General features: G+C 40.7%; 1 protein-coding gene across 3 annotated transcripts in view; it reads right to left on the bottom strand.

Annotated features, from left to right (window-relative positions):
• MIB1 (mindbomb E3 ubiquitin protein ligase 1) overlaps positions 1-14,579 on the bottom strand; it is a 143,930-nt gene extending 129,351 nt beyond the window's left edge. For 2 of the 3 annotated variants that reach the window (XM_036244203.1, XM_036244201.1), the window contains exon 1: positions 14,331-14,579. In XM_036244203.1, coding sequence (XP_036100096.1) covers positions 14,331-14,559 — 229 coding nt within the window. In that variant the 5' untranslated portion in view covers positions 14,560-14,579. Of the gene's footprint in view, positions 1-4,162; positions 4,220-14,330 lie in introns of all 3 variants that reach the window. The other variant, XM_036244202.1, reaches the window with a different exon arrangement.
• Positions 14,580-16,480: the final 1,901 nt, after the last annotated feature.

The raw sequence follows: 16,480 nt of genomic DNA, 5'->3' as shown, positions 1-16,480 counted from the left end.
CAATGGTTAAGTTTCTGAATAAAGTGTAAAGTAGGTCTTCTAAGTCATTACAAAAAGTAAAATGCATTAAACAATCAGTACCCCTATGCATTTAGAGCTTTATTCTAAACTATCTGTGCAGCACTTCAAATGAGAATTAGTTGATTAAAAAAAAGCATAGGGGAAATGTATCCTAACCTCCCACCTGACCAAAAAGAGAAAAAGTCCAGTTTTCAGCTATTTACATATTTCCATCTCTATGTTGATTTTCCACAAAGTACAATGATAACATTCATGAGCTCATAGAATCTGAGTACAGGCTTTCTTTAAAAGAAACCATTTTAAAACACAATGATAACTGGTCTAAAAAAAAAAAAAAAAAAAAAAGGCCCTTCTACAATTCATGGTTTTAAAGAATACTCCAGGAAAACCATTAATGCACACAAAAGCACATCGAAATCCTTTCTGGGTTCCCACAGTTCAAATGCCAACAAAGTTACTGAACAGCTGTGAAACAGACTATTGCTGAGAAATGGGGCGGGGGGGGGGGGGGGAGCAACACCCCCTTTCACTACCCAAATGAGCACTACAGCATTTTTAAGGAGAATATAATCAACTGAATTGAAAACAAAAGTTGACATTTAAAACATAAAACAATAGAAGGAGGCATTAAATAAACAAGGCCCAAATTTAACTAATCTCTCACATTGGTAGTTTTTTTGTTTGTCCGTACTACATCTACCCAATTTATTCTCACCTAAATCCATTTTCTCCCAGTCTAAACCTCCTTTGCCCTGGCAAGAATTATTTCTTAAAATTCTCATTTTATAAAACTTAATCTCCCAGCTAATCCTATTAGTGAATTTTCTCCTTCCTACAGAATACCATGTTACCCTCAAGAGTTAATGCTCTTTCCCTTTGCTAAGCTTTATGAAGACATCTGCCACCGTTAAATGAACCACATGATGATAGCTTTTGACTCATTCTACTAATACTCAAATGACCATCTGCTCTGTTTTAATGGCATCTCACCTAAATGCAGTAACTTAGAGAATTTATATAGCTTAAGTTTCTTTGTTGGAAAATTTTATGAGAAGAGTAAAACATGCTAGTCAAAATCAATAACCACAACTTAAAAGAGCCAGTGAGAACAGCTCAAATTCACAAAGCACTAATCTATGCAAATAAAATGTTGAATTTCTAGACAGAAAAGAAGATTGAAAGACAGAACTAAAGTTATGACTACAAGCAGTTCGTTACATGAAGCACTTCAACATGGAACAAGAATACCTAAATTATCACTTTGTAAAATAGCAAAAGTAAGCAATATAACTGTTCATTAACAAGACAGTGGAAAAATATATTAGGGTACAATGAAATACCTATAATGAATGTTCAACAGTCACACAATTCAACATGGATGAATCCTTCAACTGTAATGCTGAATTTTTTAAGTATACAATACAAAATTTTGCAAATAAAGCAGTACATATTGTTTACAGATATATAAAAACACAGAATAAATGTAAACAAACCCATGGGAATAACTTATTTCTAGATAGTGGTTACTTTAGGAGAGGAAGGAAGGGAATAAAATTGAGAAGAACACATTGTTTCAAATGTATTAGTAATGCTTTCTTCGAGATGGATTTGCAGGTATATATAAATCATTTATCTACTTGGATATTTAAATGTTATGTAATGAATTTTATAACTTTTTAAAATAAAAAAATAAACATCCCTTGTAGATTAGTATAGTGCCTAGTTAATCCTCTAAATTTCTGCCCTAATTAAGATTTCACCTAACATTAAAAAATAATTTATAGCCCTGGCCAATTTTGTTCAGTGGTTAGAGTGTTGGCCCACGGTCCAGAGAGGCCCGGGTTCGGTTCCCACTAAGGGCATGTACCTCAGTTGCAGTTTGTCCCTGGCCCTGGTTGGGTCATGCGGGAGGCAGCCATTCGATGTGTCCCTTTTACATCAATGTTTCTCTCTCTCTGTTCCTCTCTCTCCCTCCCACTCTATCTGAACAAAAATGGAAAAATGCCCTATGCCCTTGGGTGAGGATAAAATAATAATAATAATAATAATTTATAAGTTATTAACCAGTACTTAGATGCAATTACTTGTTGTGGCATATTGTTGATGTCACTCAACCAACCGAGAAATCCTATTTCTGATTTATGGATTCATTCAACTTTAACCCCCAGTTAATATGACAAAATATTTACAGAGATTAAAAGAGGGTCAACCAACTAAAGTATGCATCTTACTTTCCCTGAAATTCCTAATGAGGGTGAGGCCTTAGTGGCCTACCAGTTGGTATATTCCAATTTCCTTACTCTTGAGAAATACTAAATTAATGAAAACAGAACTATTATTATTATTAGCCACTACTTATTAGTACTAAGCTGGTGCTCCACATACACTTTAACCTTCCTAACAATGGTAAACGGTAGATATTATTATCCCCCATTTATAGATGAAGAAATTAAGGCTCAGAGAAGTAACCTGCCTAAAGTCACACAACATTAGTGGCAGGCTCAAATTCAAACTCAGGTGGGTCTGATTACAAAGCTTGGCCTCTAATGCATTCACTCTGACAGGGATTTTCTTCTACCTAGCTCTGATCATATCTGAAAATAATTATGTATCTAGGGCTCATTTTCCCCATTCAACATATTGGATTCAAAATATATATTATTAAGTCCTGTTCTAATGGTCAAATAAATCGTGAAGAGATAACATTTTAAACACTGGAAAGATTATCTATTTTTTTGGTCAATTTCAATAGTGTAAAAGAATGAAAACCTTCTGCTTCCAACCAACTCTTATGTGTTTAAAAAAAAATGACTTTGGCCCTGGCCAGTTTGGCTCAGCGATTAGAGCATCGGCCTGTGGTCCAGAGAGACCGGGTTCGGTTCCCGCTGGAGGCACGTACCTCAGCTGCAGTTTGTCCCCTGCCCTGGTTGAGTCGTGCGGGTGGCAGCCACTCGATGTGTCCCTTTCATGTCTATGTTTCTCTCTCTCTCCCTCCCTCCCTCCCTCCCACTCCGTCTGAACAAAAAATGGAAAAGTGTCCTCGGGTGAGGATTAAAAAAAAAACTTTGAAGGTGTCTCACCCAAAATCTACAATTCTTTCATCATGTTTTTTTTCTGTTGGACAAGTTATTCTCTCATCTAATTTTGTAGCCTCTGCTACTCTATTACAAGCTTGCATAACAGAATTACAAGCATGTCCTCACACAGTCCAAACAAAAGAAACAAGTTGTGAAATTAGGTATACAATTGACAATCTTAACAGATGTTATTTTTAGCACTTGTTACACAGGGTAGAAAATTAGGTCAAACAAAATTAAAAATTATATCCACTTTAATCCCCCTGCCCCTAATTGGTAAAAACTCATTATTTCATTTCAGAAGCAAAACACCCGTGTTTGTACCCTGACCTACTCCAACTTCATTTACAGGAGAAAAATTAAGGTTCAAGGAAACTAATGTTATAAAGTGGACAAGAAGAAAAAAAGACTGACAAATCAGTATTTGCATCTCCACCATCAACTTATTACTTGTAAAATCTTGAACAAGTCAGTTCATTTATCATGGTCTGTTTTCTCATCAGTAAAATGAAAGCTATCAAATAACATTTTTAGGAGGATTAAATGAGATAATATATGTAAAACACATAGCACCTAACACATGACTAAAGCTCAGTAACTGTTAGTCCATTCCCCTAGTTAATAGACCCATTTAATAAAAATCTAGAATGAAGAAATGTCTTGCTTTCTGCTAAGTGACTGCATTATCCACTATTCCATGAAAAGAGACTAGGGGAAAGGGGAGTGGTGGGGGTGAGCAAGACACCATAATGTAAAATACTAACACCCCACACTTTTATGGTTTATAATCACTTGCCCTGCAAAACTCCCAAAATTCAAATAATATATATATATATATTTTTTTTTAATATTAAAACGTTTTGACCCCTTTTTTGCCTTTTTAGGAACAAAATTATCACCAAGAGGATAACTCACCCCTGGAGAAAACCAAATACTCACAAGTGTGCTTAGAAAATATAAAATAATTCTAACTAAAGTAAATATGCTTTAAAAAGTACTCCAAAGCCAAAAATGAATGTCTTTCTGCTGTGTTTCACTATCTCCTCCACTAATTTAAACCCTACCTTATCTTGGTTGTATTCTACATAAGCCAGTTGTTTGTTCAGAATCCATTTTTCCCCCTAGAAACAAAGTTTTAAAGATAATTTAGGTATCAGACTATTTCACAAAAACCTACTCACTCTACATAGAGCTAAGCTAAGGGCAAACAAAGATAAAAATTATTGCTGTATTCCTAGTTCCGAAAACTGAGATGGTTCAATTGCTCTAATCCAGACACAATGGTAAAAGAGGCAAGCTAAATGGTGTGGGGACATATGAAAGTATGTGATAAAGAAATAACTTTGAGAGAATGAAGAGGAATGTTCTAAAAAAGCCATTTTCCTACTGGTACTTAAAATGCATAAGCTCCTGCTTGGTGACTTAGAGCAGCAATTTTGAACCAGTATGCCATAAGAATTTTTTTTTTAATCCTTACTCAAGGATATTTTTCCATTTATCTTCAGATACAGTGGAAGGGAAAGAGAGAGACAAACATCAACATGAGAGAGACACATGGATTCATGGACTGGTAGCCTCCCACACGACCCCGACCAGGGCCAGTGACAACCGCAACCAAGGTACATGCCCTTCACTGTAATTGAACTCGAGACACTTTTGTCTGTGGGCTGATTTTCTAACCACTGAACCAAACAAGCCAGGACAGCCTCAAGAATTTCCAAAACACGCAATACCTGACTATTTAATCAGGGGTACTGACCTCTTTTCCCTTAGATTGTCAAAATATAAAAATGACAACAGCCAACAACAAAAACCGTCTGGTATAAATGAATCAAAATTAATCTCTTAATTTTTTTTGGTACATTAGCAGCAAACTAATGTACAGTTTACCTTAATAAACAAGATGCTATGTACATTATGTAGTCTATCTATTGCCTTAGTATAATTGTTCATATGCTTCACTATAGAAATATTAATGTGTTTCACAGCAAGGTGCTACTTTGGACCTCAAAGTGGTGTTAAGTAATATGTGGCAAACATACCATATTATGGTTCTAAAATCCAGAAGTTTATATAACTGATCGTGAGCATTCTGAATAAAGGGTTGTAAACTTCCATTAAAATTTTTATATTTGGCTCGGTTGAGCATTGACCCATGTACCAATAGGTCATTGGTTCAATTCCCGGTCAAGGCACATGCCTAGGTTGTGGGCCAAAACCCCAGTGGGGCACATGCATGAGGTGGCTGGTCGATGTTCTCTCTCATCGTTGTTTCTATCTCTCCCTCTCCTTTCCTCTCTCTAAAATCAATAAAGAAAAAAAGTTAAAAAAAAACTTTTACTTTTTTTCCTTTTTTTTTAATCTTTATTGTTGAATGTATTACAAATGTTCCTCATTTATCCCCCATTGACCCCCCTCCTCCCCATTCCCATCCCCCCTCCCACCTTTTCCCACACTTGTCTGTGTCCATTGGTTATGCATATAAGTTCTTTGATTTATTTCTTCCCACCCCCAACCCCCTTCTCTTTGAGGTTTGTCAGTCTAGCAAACAATTTGTTCTTAATCCCTTTATCTTTTTCACCCATTCCCCCAAACCCGCTCCCATCTGGCAACCAACAAAATGTTCTCTGTATCTATGAGAATGTTTCAATTCTGCCTGTTCATTTTGTTTATAGATTCCATTGTCGATAGATATGTATTCATTGCCATTTTGTTTGTTCATATATTTTATCTTTTTCTTCAAAAAGACCCTTTAACATTTCATATAATAATGGTTTGGTGGTGATGAACTCCTTTAACTTTTTCTTGTCTGGGAATAGCCATCAATTCTAAATGACAGCTTTGAAGGATAGAGTAATCTTGGTTGTAGGTTCTTGCTTTTCATTACTCTGAATATTTCTTGCCACTCTCTTCTGGCCTGCAGTTTGAGAAATCAGCTGACAGCCTTATGGGAACTCCCTTATAGGTAACTAACTGCTTTTCTCTTGCTGCTTTTAAGATTCTCTCCTTGTCTTGAACCTTTTGTATTTTGATGATGATGTGTCTTGGTGTGGGTCTCTTGGGGTTCATCTTGTTTGGGACTCTCTGTGCTTTCTGGACTTGTATGTCTGTTTCCTTCACCAAGTTAGGGAAGTTTTCTGCCATTGTTTCAAATAGGTTTTCGATTTCTTGTTCTCCCTCTTCTCCTTCTGGCACCCCCAAGATACGAATGTTGGCAAACTTGAAGTTGTTCCAGAGGCTCCTTACAACTCTCCTCATTTTTTTTAATTCTTTTTTCTTTTTGTTGTTCTGATTGGGCGTTTTTTGCTTCCTTATATTCCAAATCGATGGTTTGCTTCTTGGTTTTACCTACTCTACTATTGAATCTGTGTAAATTATTCTTTATTTCAGTTAGTGCCTCCTTCATTTGACTGGTCCTTTCTTATGCTCTTGAGGCCCTCACTAAGTTTGCTGAGGTTCTCACTAAGTTCATTGAGCATCCTTATAAGTAGTATTTTGAACTCAGCATCTGTTAGGTTGCTTATCTCCATTTCACTTAGTTCTTTGCCTGGAGATTTTTTCTGTTCTTCCATTTGGGACCTGTTTCTTTGTCTTCTCATTTTGGCTGCCTCCCTGTGTTTCTATGTATTACTTAACGAGAGGTATGGGGTTAGCTGAGACCAGATGCTGCTTGTCTGAAAGGATTTAGGAAAACCTGAAGCAGGATCCAAGGCAGGCAAATCCTATGGTGAAGCAACTGGCAACAGCTTGGGTGGGGCGGGGCCTCAGGAAATCACCAGAGTGGGGCAAAGAGTGTGAACCAGGTTGCTCGAGTCCCAGATATGGCGGGTGTCTGCCGCCCCAGGAAAGGGCTCACCAAAGGACAAAGGCCTCTGACAGCACATTTGTCCTAGAGATAGCCCCCTCTCCAGCCCTCGCTCCAGTGCCAAACAGCTCAGTTCTTCCCTGTATGTCTCTGGCGCCCCTCAAGCTGCCTCCCCTCCAAGCTGAGAGGGAGTGAGTCCGATAAGTCTGTGGACGGGCCCTTTAAGAGGAGCTGCCTGGAGCTCCAGCCACCTCAGCCTCCCTGAGCCTCAGTTCCCGCTGGTTTTTCCAGCTAGAAGTTATGGGGACTTCTCTTCCTGGCACTGGAACCCTGAGTGGGGTGCCTGGTGTGGGACGGGGACCCCTCAGTCCTTAGCGAGAACCTTCCCAGCCAAGGTGTCCTCCTGATTTTTATCCGCCACACGTGGGTGTGGGACCAGCCCATCCACCTCCGCCCCTCCTACAAGTCTCGATGTGGCTGCTTCTTTAATTCCGCAGTTGTAGGACTTCCATTCAGCTTGATTTCAGGCGGTTTTGAATGAGGGTTGTTCTGTAGTTTAATTGTAACTTTGATGTGGTTGTGGGAGGACGTGATACCGTGTTTACCTACGCCGCCATCTTGACCGGAAGTCACTTTTACTTTTATATTTATTATTTTTTTAATCTAATAGTGAAATTAGGTTTTACTAACTGTAAACTAGTCATTTGACACTAGCACCCTCTCAGTGGGTCCCCACAAGAAAATGACATATCACACATGGAACACAAAATATACTCCAGGTGAGTGGGAGTTTGAGAGCATAAGGGCCTAACACTGTTGTTCATCTCTGGCACATTAAGACATGCTGCAGCTTTTTGGTGCCTAGTTAAGCAGATGTGTGTAGTGTATCCTAATGATACAAAACAACATGTTGACTGATGAACCTCAGAGGGAAGGGGCGATGTAGGGAGAGATGAGATAAATGAGAAGTAGGGAGAGATAAGATAAACCAAAGATCTTATATGCATAACCAATGAACACAGACAATAGTGTGGGGAAGGCAGGAGGAGGGTGGGAGCAGGGAGGAGGGGAGTCAATGGGGGGAAAAAGGGAGGACATCTGTAATATTTTCAACAATAAAGATAATTTTTTTTTTTTTAAGTGTAGGATGAGTGGGACTTTGAGCTGCTGTTTGGAACAAATAAAATGTAAAAGATTAAGAGCCCCAGTAAAGTAAAAATACAATATCTTAATAGTGAAGGCTGACCAGCTAGAGAATCTGATAGCCTCCTATGCAACTCAAATACTTGCTTTGACAGCAAAACCTCTCTTTCACAGGAAGTTTTTTTTTAAAACAGGAAACTTAGTGTAATAATGTATAATAAACTACCTGTTACATATTGTATACACACATACACAAAAAAACCATTGCTGTCCAACAATAGTGTCACATTAATCAAATAAGCATACTAGATTAGCATAAATTATTTAAATTTCCTAATAAATTTCCCCTCTGGGAAAGTACTACAAATGGTGATCATTTCTGAACCACTGTACTATAAATGGAAGAGAGAATGATAGCCCTGACCAGTTTGCTCAGTGGTTAGAGCATCAGCCTGCGGTCCAGAGAGACCCGGGTTCAATTTCTGCTAAGGGCACATACCTCGGTTGCAGTTTGTCCCCAGTCCTGGTTGGGTTGTGTGGGTGGCAACCACTCGATGTGTCCCTTTCACGTCGATGTTTCTCTCTCTCTCCCTCCCTCCCTCTCTCTCCCTCCTACTCTGAACAAAAAATGGAAAAATGCCCTTGGGTGAGGATAAAAAAAAAATCATATTCTCAGTGGTTAGAGCATCAGCCTGTGGTCCAGAGAGAATGATAGAGAAGGAAAAGCAATGAACTGCTGATCCCAACATGTACCATTTCCCAGATTTGTGAGTAGACAAATTTCTTAATCTCTTTTTCCATGTTTTAAGATATCAATCTAGCCTCAGATCGAATGAGTGAAAACCTCTTTGAAAGAACATTTTGTTCAGAAAAAATCTATTCAGAGCCATAGTTTTGCTAAGAAATGAAGATACAAGGAACACATGAATACACACACTTGCCTTACCCTCAAACTAATAATCTAGTGCACAATTACAATACAGCATACTTGTAGCAATAGATACAAGTACCAAGTGCATTGGCATCACACTGCCTAGCAATTAAAGAAGGTGGAGAAGAGACCTGAGTAGGTGGCTACCTGGAAACACATCCAAAAAGAAATATCTAATTCAACCAGAGGGATAAGGCAGTAAAGTACAGAACCAGAAATATATATTATGATAGTATTATATTTACACCCTGCCCAGGTGACTTTTTGGTTGGAGCATTGTCCCAAACACCAAAAGGTTGCAGGTAAGATTCTTGATCAGGGCACGTACCTAGATTTTGGCTTCAATCCCCAGTCAGGGAGCATGTTTAGGAGGTAACCAATCGATGTTTCTCTCTCACATTGATCTCTCTCTCTCTCTCTCTCTCTCATCCCCTTCCCTCTCTCTCTAAAAATCAATAAAAACATATCCCCAGGTAAGGATTAAAAAAAAAGATAGCATTATATTTGCAATATAAAATATATTGTGATATTATATATATATTTATATATATAAAGCTGTTTCATGTTCCTTTATTTCAGTTGCACACACACTTCTCCCCACCCAAAAACATCAATCTCTAAAACTGAAGACATCTGTTACTGACAAACAATCAAGGCCTGGAATCAGCTGAGGGAAAAGGAGACAACAGAGTCTGGGTATCTCAAGTAGACAAGTAGTCACTTCGCATCCTGCTATTCAAAGTATATCCATGAGCCAGCAACATCTGTATATCACCTGGGAGTTTGTTAGAACTACTCTGGCTGAATTCCATACCTACTGAATCAGAATCTGCATTTTTAAAGGTCCCCAAACAATCTGTGGGTTTACTGAGGTTTGAGAAGTACTGATAAAGGAGTTGTTAGTTAATTTCTTGAGGTCTTCAGTTCCACTAAGCTGCAATCTACAGGGAGTATTAAAACTAGGTGGACTTTCATCATTGAAAACATTGTTTTAGCAGATGGAGATAAACAGGGAAAGACATTTTACATAACTCTAAAATAAGACATGATCGCCCTGGTCAGTATTCTCTGTGGTTAGAGCATTGGCTCACAGGTTCAATTCCTGGTCAACGGTAGGTACCTTGGTTGCAGGTTCAATCCCCAGTCCCAGTTAGGTTATGCAGAAAGCAACTAGTTGATGTGTCTCTCTCACATAAATGTTTCTCTCTCGCTCTCTCCCTACCTCCTACTCTGTCTTAAAAATAAATAAATAAATAAATAAATAAATAAATATCCTCAGGTGAGGACTAAAAAATAATAATAAAATAGGACAGGATCTATAGGAAAATCAAGTGTTTTTTGTTTTTGTTTTTGTTTTTTTACAGATGCCATTAGTAAGAAACATCTCACAATATTTCATTCTTAACGGGTCCGGCATCCTCTTTCCTAAATATTGTTCCCACAAGTTCTGTGTTTTCCTAAGGTTCTGTTCCCTAATACGCCTCCTTTCTCCTCCTGTAGGTTTGGAAACATCAGAAATAGGAGGCCTCAGAAAGGAAAAGTTGGGCCCTGGCCGATTTGGCTCAGCGGTTAGAGCGTCGGCCTGTGGTCCTGAGAGACCCGGGTTCGGTTCCCGCTAAGGGCATGTACCTTGCAGTTTGTCCCCAGCCCTGGTCGGTTGTGTGGGTGGCAGCCACTCGATGTGTTCCTTTCACATCGATGTTTCTCTCTCTCTCTCTCTGTTCCTCTCTCTCCCTCCCACTCTACCTGAACAAAAAGTGGAAAAATGTCCTCGGGTGAGGATAAAAAAAAAAAGAAGAAGAAAGGAAAAGTTGGGGTTATTAATTCATTTATTAGCCAGGTGAGCACTTTTAGATCTTCAGTTGAGTGCTAACATCTGAGGAGTTTGTTAAAAGCACCCAAGAAGCACTCTTAGGTAGGAGTGAAAGAAAAGTACAAAGAACTGCCCCCAAAACGACCTGGACCAACAATACTAGAAGCTATTTCTGAATAAACCTAATCATCTATGCCCCTAACTTTTTGTTATCCATACCCAGGAGGGTAGAAAGAACCTTAATAGGAAACCCAAATTCATATTTCCACTCTTTTTCTAGTAACAATACTGTAGTCAAGTAACCAAAAAACAAGCATTAAGTAAAAACAGATTTCTCCCTAAATCCTATAAAATCAGTATCTAAATGATAAAAGGTCAACTATGCATATTTGATTATAAAGTTCCCACAATTAAACTCCAAACTAATTCAACAATAGCATATATGTATATTTGCACCATCTTCTTGCTCACTACATATTAGCCAAATTATGTGGATACAAGACAGAAGTTATATCATTCAAAAATATATATTAAATTTCTCTTCTCAAGATTTGACTATCCTAGACCATAAACTCAAACATATCATTTTATTTAAGAGAAAATAAATAAAGCTTATATGCCAATATATTACAGACCCCACATACAACCCTGACACAAAATCTTCACGCAATAAGTGAATATAAGATTCACAATGACCCAATTACTCCAGAATCCTTAACTCTCAGAAGTTTTACAGCATATTACTTTAAAGGTTACCCAATTCTTAATTCAGGTTTCTGGTTTCAATAACTGTACTTTATAAGACATTAATATTTTAGGAATGTGACTGAAAGGCCAAAGGGAGCTCCTTTTACTAGTTTTGTAATTTTTTTGTATGCCTAAAATCACTTCAGAATGAAAGATTTAATGTTTTAACTATTATGTAAATAAATATCAAGTATTCTATATAATGCTTATTAAATCTTCAAAATGTAATATAATGCTAATGAACATCTATTACTAAATATTTTGAAGAAAAAAGTAAAGGAGCCCTGGCCGGTTTTGCTCAGTGGTTAGAACACTGGCCCGTGGACCAAAGAGTCCTGGGTTCGATTCCAGCCAAGGGCACATACCTCGGTTTCGGTTCATCCCCCGCCCCGGTTGGGGTCATTCAGGTGGCAACCAATCAATGTGTCTCTCTCACATCAATGTTTCTCTCTCTCTCTCTCTCTCTCTCCCCTCCCCTCTCACTCTAGCTGAAGAAAAATGTAAGAAATATCCTAGGGTGAAGATTAAAAATAAACAAACAAACAGACAAACACACAGAAAGTGGCATTACAATCCTGGAGCAAAATCAGAGCCAAGTTTGTGATTTGTTCCAGCATTTCATAAAAAGGTTAGCTGCCCCTGCATCTAGGAGTGTTTTTAAATAGTTTGCTAAGAGAATCAGTTGAATAAGATGAATTACTACATACAACAAATTAAATAAAGTGTAGAATAATCTTGTAAATTAAACTAAGATTTTAAAACAGTTACCTCTGAAAAACACCTGCTTTATATAATGAAACTATATATAGGACAGATATACTCCATAATACACAACATTAATATCCATTTAACAAATCCCTGTAGTACAGGATTTGTTACACTTTACCTTTACCCTGGAAAGATATTTAAATTTCCCTATAAATCTATAATTACTTATTCCATGATGCCTCCAAATTATTGTGATCAAACTTTAGCTTGATCTAGCATGATAAAATTTTAAGAATGTACAGAAACATGTAGAGGCCTCATACAGTGTTGCTAGGAGTATAAATTGGTAAAATGTCTTCGGAGGGCAAAATGTCTTAGGAGATATCTATCAAATGTTAAATGTGTAGCCTTTGATGCAATTCCACTTCAGATGTACTCAGCACAAATGAACAAGGATACACATACAAGGATTTATTCACTGCATCTTTGTAAATAAGAAGACCTGAAACAATATAAGTGTCCATCAGAAAAGCAATGGTTAAATAAAATACTGCATCCAGTCACAGGAATATTATGCAGCTATGAAGAAATAAGGTGCCAACATGGAACAATCACCAATTTGTATTAAGTTAAGAAACAAAAGAGTAGGAAATAATTATCATTCTTGCTTAAAGATTTACAGCATATTAAAATATATATACTTGCAATGAATAGAGTAGTGTGTAACTATACACAAGAAACTGCTAACAATGGCTGCCCCTTTTTGTACTATTGAATATTTGCTTTTTTAAAATATTTTTTCTTTACTGATTTTAGGGAGAAGGAGAGAGAGATAGAAACATCAATGAGAGAACATCGACTGGTCGCCTTCTGCATGCCCCCCACTGGGGATGGGCCCACAACCTGGGCATGTGTCCTGACCGGGAATTGAACCAGCAGCGACCTCTTGGTGCATGGGTCAAATCTCAACCAGTGAGCCACACCGGTGGGGTTGAATACGTTCTTCTGGTACTGCACATACATCTTTTTCAATGTTTAAAAAGCCAGCTAGGAAACACAATTTTATGAATTATCTATTCAAAAACTGAGTTGGCTTGTATTCATCTCTCTTTTTATTGCTGCTAACAATAACTATGTACCCACTTCGGGATGTTAAGACTTTGTCAGAAGTGCCTTATTTGTGCATTCTAAAAATATCAAATTTTAAATTTGAACTATTTTCTACTGAATAAACAAATAAGGATAAATCTATATGACAATGAAAGTGATTAAAATAAATCACACCTTTATATTATATAAAAATTCTAGAGTCAATAACAAACAGATTCCTTAAATTTTGTGAATCAAGGACACTGACTCATTGCTGTATTACTATCTCTGACAAAACCTTACATATGAAATGAGATGTTAACAAAAATATATATCAGGTGTTTCCTATGCTTGTCTTCCACTCGGAAAAAGTATTTAACAAAAATAAATGATTCAACAGCTTAGAATGTTTCCTCTCTTGGTATAACGATATAAAATGAAACAATTTAGATTAAAAAAATCATTCCACAGGGTCCCAAGCAGCATTCAGCTACTGAACTGGGGGGGGGGGGGGGGGCTGTGTTTGCAGCGATCTCAACAAATCTGTGGTACTAAGGGCCCCTCGGCAATTGTAACCGGTCAACTAAACACCATCTGGCGAGGCAAGCCTCCCTTCAGACAGTTATCACTTGGTGTCTGATTAATTTCAATGCTTATTAGACAGGCTTCTCCAGACCCCATCCCTGGAGAAGGGGGAGGAAGAGAACGGTCTGTTGTCTTGCCTGTGCTTTGTGCCCTCCAGGCTTGAAAGCATGATGAGGGTGTTGCCCATCATTTCCCTTAGTGATGGGGGAGAGAAGTCTTTTTCTACAACTTTTTGTTTGTCAGATATTGAACTAAAATTCCCTTTGGGTCTTTCCCTTTCCTTTCACTGCAGCCGGGCGCTGAGGGCGGGCGTTCCACCGAGGCCTTCTCCCAGGCGGGCCGCCGGACGCCCACCGCAGCCGCGCCCCGTCCCCCCAAGCCCGCAGGCCCGCGCCGGGGGCCGTGGCTTACCCGTGGGCGCGCTGTCCAGGATGCGCAGATCGTAGGCCCCAGAGCAGCGGTAGTTGGCGGCGGTGCCGTTGTCCCACACCACCACCACCTCCTCGGGGCTCTCGAAGCTCCGGACCGTACCCACATGGCCCTCGCCGCCGTCCTGCTTCCCCCACTTCCAGTCTGGGCCGCGGACTACCCGGGCCCCGACCCCTTCCACCATCACCCGGTTATTCCGGGAGTTACTCATCGGGGCCCGAGCGGTGGGCTCCGCCGCTGCCGCCGCCGCCGCCGCCGGGGGGCCCGTGAGGGAGTTGGGCCCAGGCCGGCCTCTCGGCGCCGGCGGGGGCGGCAGCGAGCCCCGGGGGACGTGGGAATAACTCACGGGGACGGCGACGCGATCCCCGCCTAACCCACAGCCACAGCCACTCCCCAGCTGTCGCCGCCGCCGCCGGCGCGCCCCCCGCTCAGACTGGAGGCCGGACCACAGCGGCTCGGAGGCGGCAGCGGCGGCGGCGGCGGGAGGATAGAGGGGCGGGGGCCGGGGGCGGGGACTCCTCCGCTTCCTCCGGGCTCACTGGCCGGGCTACAGCGACGGCCGCCAGGAAACCACGCTCTCCCCCGGCCGGGAGCGCGGGGAGCACGGGGCGCGCAGGGAGCTGAGGGAAGCTACCCCGGGGGGGGGACGTCGAGGGCGGCTGGGGGCAAGTTTAACTGCCGGCCTTTTTTCTCTCCCGGACCCTCGCTCTGGGGTGGGCCCCTGAGAGCTGGGGCCGCCTCCTCCCCCTGGGCAGCGGTGGTACCTCGCGGCGTCCCGCGAACGCCCCTGCCCAGCGGCCCCCTTCTCTCAGCCCCCACGCACGCCTCCGCGCTCCGCCCAGCCGCAGAGTCCCGTCCGGGCGAGCGCGGCTCCACATCCGGGTACTGACGCACCCAAGGCCGTAGTCGCACTTTCTCTGAGTGACTAGGAGAGAGATATCCTCAAAAACAGGAGGGTGGGAAGGGTTTCGGAGAATCGCGCGACCCGGGAAAGATAGGAGAGGGAACTCGACCCTTAAGCGGCAGACCAGGGCCCAGTGAGAGTGCGCATGCGCGGGGCCCGGAAAAAAGAAAGAAAGAAAAAGTGGGAGGGTAGACGCCCAGCTTCAAGCTCCATCTCGGGCGATGGAGAGGCGGCTCCTGGCAGTTGCGGACCTGTGGTGTGGGCGCACCCCATTAGCTGTGAGGAAAGGGGCGGAGCGAGGAAGTCTAGCTGGCAGGCCTGGAGGTGGGGCTGGAGGAAGTGAGGGTAGGGATGCTGCTGAAACCGGGTAGTTATGATGAGGTAGTCTCACTTTACGTTCTAGTGTGCCTGGGTGTACTAACTGAATTTGGGATTCCGTGTTGTTTTAGTCTTTTTTAATCGGTCGGGGATTAGGACAGATTAGGACATAGATTAAGAGCAACCTGTATTTTGTATTGTAAATTGAAAACATTTCAAACTAGAGTGGATGATTTGAGCAGAACGGTACTGAATGATTTGTGTCTTGCCTTCTTGCAGAGTCAGGGTGGTAAGTAGACTCCAGACCATGCAACCTTCTACAAGCACCTTGCCCATTGATAACCCCCACCTACCCATCCACAACATAATTCAGTCCCACTGACAAAATGCTACTTTGAAACGAAAATAAGAGGACTGTAAGAGTGTTTTCTGGCTGTTGTAACTTTAATGACATTATGATGTGTAGGATTTAAAATCATTGTTTCACAGCCCAGCATGAATGCATTGTAAGCATACTGTTGCTTTTCCTTAAAGTCAAGGAAGCAGGGAATAATCACGTGGGAAGAGGGGGGGAGGTAAAATGTAACAGTGAATTATATAGTGAAATAAAATGTTCTCAATTTTTTCATGTAAATAAAACAGGAAAATTCCAGTATGGAGTCCCAAAGGCCAATTAGAGCTAATTTTAGAAACTAGCAAAGTATTTGCTCAAAATAGGCCAGCCAAATTTCTAGTAATTTCAAACATTTTCATCCTGAAAATTTTTGATGTGCTAGTGCCAATGTTACTCAACTGCAACTGCTCAATTAAGGACACTTAAGTATTGCTGCTTCTCCAACTCTTTCTTCTCTCTCTGGGATCATTTCTGGTTTCCTTCTTACCTTGTTAATCAGTTAAATTGATCACATGA

Source organism: Molossus molossus, unplaced genomic scaffold, assembly GCF_014108415.1.
Source record: "Molossus molossus isolate mMolMol1 unplaced genomic scaffold, mMolMol1.p scaffold_m16_p_6, whole genome shotgun sequence".
Lineage (NCBI taxonomy): Eukaryota > Metazoa > Chordata > Mammalia > Chiroptera > Molossidae > Molossus > Molossus molossus.
This window is presented reverse-complemented; position numbering and strand designations above follow the sequence as displayed.